Genomic DNA, 5,691 nt, shown 5'->3' with positions numbered 1-5,691 from the left:
AACCTTTTCCTAAGTAAAAATTCGGCCCAGACCTAATTTTCAAAAAGGGGTCAAACCCAGTTTTCAAAAATGGTATTTGGCCGTATTACCCTAAAAATCCGGGCCAATATTTTCTAAACAATCCAAGCCCAAATCCTTTTAAAACTAGGGCCAGATCCCATCATAAAATATATTGAAGCCCATATTTTAATCTACTTGAGGCCCAAGTGCACATTAAAGTCCACAAGCCCATACTGAACAAATCCAGTGGGTTGACTAACCTGGGTCAACCCCAACCTCAGATCATAATTTGACCCTTCATAGAATCTGAGGTACATGGACCTTCGTCAAGGAAAAGAATGATTGAGAGAAGAATTGAATTGAAATTGTGGCCCATCAATGATTTTCGTAATCTTGAAATCTCTCATTAGTGGAATTTTTCCTAGCATGCTGACAAAGTAGTTAGTTGGGTTACATTGCATCCATGCTTTCATGCATAATTTCACGCACAATAGGTTGCATATATGTTCATATCTTATTTGTATGTATTTTTGCACTAAGTACTCCCATACATAAATACACATTGCATCCCATGGTCTTGCATTAAATACTTATGCATTCACACATTTCATAATCATGCATCCCATGCTCAATTTCATAAACATGCAGGCATAATCATCTCCGATAAGTTGGTAGTCACATCTTAAGTTTCTGCTTTGAATTATATGATAATGTTGCTAACATATTGCATCCATATAGGCATCCCATTTACTTTCCCAAGGTTTCTGGGAGAGATCAGATTCAGTTATGGAGGACACTGTTGTTTATCAAGAGACCGAGTCCGTAGTACAGTTGTATTCTGAAAGACAGCAAAAGCAGTGGGGAGATAGCTTGAACGAAGAATCAAAAGTGGAATTACCTGCCAAAGTGTGCTTATATACCCGGTCAAACTCCCGGAAGGAACTAAAAACTATCTGGAAGGATTGGACCCCGCAACGCCGTTTGGAATTCTCACAGTTATATGGCCATATCGGTTTCTTGTTACACATAACGGTGAATCTTCAGATGGTGAAGGCATTGGTGGACTTTTGGAATCCTCCGTACACATGTTTTACGATAGATGGAATCGACATGGTTCCTACAATTGAAGAGTACTCCTCGCTACTGCATTTGATGACACAGCGATCACCCTACCGTACTTATGTGCCTGATTCCAGGATTTCCTTAGCACGGGAGTTGTATAACCTTGCTGGGGTCAAGATTCAACGAACGGCAGGGGAAAGCAAAAGGATCACTTGGAAATTCTTGAAGGAGTTGTTGGAAGAAGAGAAAGGTGAAGAGGTTCAGATACATTTGTTCGCACTGGCCATATATGGCCTAATTATATTTCCTAAAGAACTAGGGACCATTGATAGATCCACTATTTCTTTTGTCGCGCAAGTAAAGAATGGGGCTAATCCGGATCCCGGGATTTTGGTAGAAACTTTCGATCTCTTAACAAATGCAGGAGCAAGTGTCAGGAACGACTGAAATGTTGCGTATCATTACTCTATGTTTGGTTTGCCAGTCACCTGCTAGGTAACCAAGGGGGGTACCGTAACACCTTTTCAGCTCTTCGAATCCCCTTAGCCGAGTTTGAGGAGGCTCAGCAGAATATTCAATGGAGCAAGGCTAACTGGAATGAAAAATTGCACAAACTAAGGGAGTTGGGATTAGTTTGGCAAGCGCCATGGATGAACCATTCCAACATGATGTATCGATGTGGAAACTTCCCGTGGGTCCCGTTATTAGGTCCATGGGGAGGAATAGCATACGTTCCTTTGATGGCAAGAAGGCAAGTGGGAGCGTCTCAGTTTGTGCCTATGACTCACGGATTAGCCGACTCGGACTTCGCATATGAAATAGGAGACACTCAAAATCAAATTAGAAAGTTCATGGTGGCTTGGAAACATATGCACCTAATAGGTCCGGGTGATGGAATTGCCACAGTCCAAGGAAATTATGAAGTATGGTGGGAAAATCGAGTAAACCCCCGACGCAAAAGAATCCCAGAAGTCGTTATTGAGGATGTTAAATCACCAAGCGCGTGCATGCAATTGAAGCCACAAGGGGATCCATGCCCAGTAGAAAAGGGAGATGCAAGAGCAGAAGTGGGGAATCAGCAAAAGGAGGCTCTAGTCTCTGTTTATCGCAAGGAAATCAAGCGACAGAGGATTCGGTACATACAATCAGAAGAAGAGGTCGTGGCTCTAAGGAAGGAAAGATGAAGGCTTCAAGCAGCACTTGAACGGAAATCTCAAATGTTAGAAGATGCCCATACCGAAAGTAAAAAAAAATCGCTCTATATACAAGAGTTGGAGAGGTAGGGGGATGAGCAGTGAAGCAAGTATAATTAAGTACTGGAAAAGATGGAGCCGTGCATAACGAAAGCGGGCTACTGGGAGGCCAAGTTTTGAGCTTTGCATAAAAAGACGACACAGTAAAATGCAGAGATTGTGCAATCATGAGCAAATTTTGATTTAATATTCAGTTGGATTTGTTATTGTATGAAAGGATTCTTTTAATGAAAAGCAGATTTTATTTTCTACAATGATGATGATCTCTTCCATGAACCTTGGTTGGAGTACATTAGGTTGCATACATATGTTTCATATTTGTGAAATTTACACATGTCTTGAAAAGACCATTGCATTTCATGTATTCATACCTATGCATTCACGATTCTAAAAAGGGAAAGTTTTGGTTTGCAGTGCCTAGCCATAGAATTCGTCTGAGCAAGCAACATTGATACTGTCATGCATCAATACAATACCAGGAGAAGGGCAAAAGAAATGAGTGAACAATTGGAAGGTAGAGTCCTGGGTATAGAGCAAGGACAAGAAGAAATGAATGAAAAAATGTCCAAGATTCTGGAATTGTTGACGAACAAAGGAAAAGCAGTGCAGAATGATCCGGAGACAGATATGGACCCCACTCATCCTCCCGGGTTTACCCCAGTGCATGGACAAACGTCAGCTCCACTACCTGGCATCATGGAGGGTTCGATGCCAAGTATACCCCCGTTCATTCCTAATGTACCAGCACAGGGGTTTCCAGTAGCGGGGACTCCCCCCTTAGTAGCTTCTGATCTGGGGATGAACAGATCTGAATCTGAACGTCGATACGACGTACTAGAGGAACGCTTGAAAGCTATTGAGGGATCCAATACATTCGACTCTGTAGATCCCAATGATCTGTGCCTCATGCCAAAGGTCACCTTGCCACCGAAATTCAAAGTACCAGATTTTGAAAAATTTAATGGAACTAATTGTCCTCGAACTCACCTGCCCCTGTATTGCCAAAAAATGGCTGCACATTCTGATAATGAGAGACTAATGATGCATTGCTTTCAAGATAGCTTGACAGGGGCAGCTATCAGGTGGTATATTCAACAAGATCGGGCTCGGATCCGCACATGGAAAGATCTGGCTAATTCTTTCATAGCTCAATACTGCCATGTTATAGAAATGGCACCCGATCGTATGACCTTGCAGAGTATGCAAATGAAACCCACCGAAAAATTTAGAGAATATGCATATAGGTGGAGGGACATGTCTGTCCAAGTCAATCCTCCGGTGGAAGATAGGGAGGCTATTTCCCTATTTGTGAATACTTTGAAAGATCCTTACTTTGGGCATCTCCTAGGGGCAACCCCCCATGACTTCATGGACATTGTTTCTACCGGAGAGAGGATTGAGACGGCCATCAAAGTCGGGAGAACTAAATGTATTAGTACAGAGACTGGTCTAGGCAAGAAGTGGACAAGCAAGAAGAAGGAAGAAGAGATCCAGATGGTTCAAAGACAACAATATCAAAGAGAGCATGGCCAAGGGGCTAGGAGGAATTTTGTTTTCGAACCCTCTGTCAATGAGACGGTTCATACGGGAGGTTGACCCCAAGTTGTTCCTTCCGGGACCATGCCCGCCCAACCGAATGTGCGAACTCATGATAGAGGCATCCAGAGAAATATGAGAAGGATAGATCCTATTCCAATGACATACTCAGAATTATTCCCCCAATTGATGGAAAGGAACTTAGTTTCGGTCATTCCTGGAACGGTCGTTACGGCACCTTTTCCGCAATGGTATGACCCCGAAGCCAAGTGTGCATATCACGCTAACACTCCTGGGCACACTATTGAACGTTGTTGGGCATTCAAAAATAAGGTTCAAACACTAAGAGAAGCCGGATGGCTAGCATTTGATGATAAACAACCAAGAATTCAAGGGAACCCTTTGCCCAATCATGGGGGTAACAATGTCGGAATGATAGAAGAAGGGACGAATGAAGTGGATTTTGAACAAATGTCTTTAGATTGGGTGTTCAATGAACTTATTGTGGCAGGTCAAATAGGGCAGGAGGCCGTTTGCCCCACTAATGCATATTGTTTATGTCAGAGTAAAGAAGGAAGATCTGTGAAACAGTGTGTAACTTTTAGAATGTTTTTGCAAAATATGGTGGATAACAAGTTTATAGAGATCGATTATACCCGCAAAAGTGGAGAGATTGCAGTCGTTGGGGAAAACAAGCCAGTATATCATCAGTGCACTAATCAACCATTCATACCTACCATGAACAAGGCTCTTCCCACACAGGAAGCGCCAGCTCGCTTGGTGATCTCTACTCCCAGTCCATTCCCATACAAGAGTAACCAAGCAGTACCCTGGAAATATGAATGCGAAGCGTATGTAGAAGGAAGCACCAGCAATATAGCAGGGGTAAAAGGGATAACTTGAAGTGGTAAGGTGTATATGCCAGATTCTTCTAAAACAAATCGACAGAATGCAGGGGAACCAGACAGGGCAGTGAAAAGTCCAATATCCAATGGAGAGGCCGAAGAATTCCTGAAGATAATAAAGCATAGTGAGTACAACATTGTGGACCAACTAAAGAAAATGCCGGCTCACATATCTGTTTTGTCACTTCTACTAAATTCAGTGACCCATCGGGAGGCGTTACTTAAAGTCCTAAATCAAGCCTACATTCCCCAAGATATCAGCGTTGATAAATTCAATCATGTGATCGGAAGTCTAGCAGCCTCCAACTACATCACTTTTACTGATGAAGAAATTCCGCCAGAAGGCCAGGGGCACAACAAGGCACTGCATATATCCACCAAATGTAAGGATCATATGATGTCTCGAGTCTTGATAGATAATGGGTCATCCCTCAATGTTATGCCAATGACTACACTGCAAAGGTTACCCATTGATCCTTTTTATGTGACACCAAACAATTTGGTGGTGCGTGCCTTCGATGGAACACGAAGAGAGTCAGTAGGGTCGCTTGACATCCCTATTCAGATTGAACCCGTAACCTTCAATATCACTTTTCAAGTCATGGATATTACATCTTCATACAGTTGTCTCTTGGGAAGGCCTTGGATACATAATACTGGGGCAGTTCCATCCTCTTTGCGTCAGCGAGTGAAATTTGTAGTAGGGGATAAACTGGTATGTGTTTATGGAGAAACCGATATAATGGTTACTAAACCTTCTTCCACTCCCTATGTGGAAGCAGCTGAAGAAGCCCATGAAGATTCGTCCCGAGCATTTGAGATCATCAACGTCATTACTATAATGGAGGGATCTTTTATCCCTCAACCTCGAATCTCTTCTTCCACGCGTATGGTGGCTGCTGAAATGATTAAATCAGGGTTTTGCCCAGGAAAAG

General features: G+C 42.7%; 1 protein-coding gene across 1 annotated transcript; it reads left to right on the top strand.

Annotated features, from left to right (window-relative positions):
• Positions 1-786: 786 nt before the first annotated feature.
• LOC131147544 (uncharacterized) lies at positions 787-2,246 on the top strand. Its single transcript, XM_058097060.1, has 2 exons — positions 787-1,492; positions 1,558-2,246. The coding sequence occupies exons 1-2, from the start codon at positions 787-789 to the stop codon at positions 2,244-2,246; spliced, it is 1,395 nt and encodes a 464-aa protein (XP_057953043.1).
• Positions 2,247-5,691: the final 3,445 nt, after the last annotated feature.

This window comes from Malania oleifera, chromosome 1 (genome assembly GCF_029873635.1).
Source record: "Malania oleifera isolate guangnan ecotype guangnan chromosome 1, ASM2987363v1, whole genome shotgun sequence".
Taxonomy (NCBI): domain Eukaryota; kingdom Viridiplantae; phylum Streptophyta; class Magnoliopsida; order Santalales; family Ximeniaceae; genus Malania; species Malania oleifera.
The sequence above is the reverse complement of the archived record's forward strand: the minus strand, read 5'-3'. Positions and strand labels throughout refer to the sequence as shown.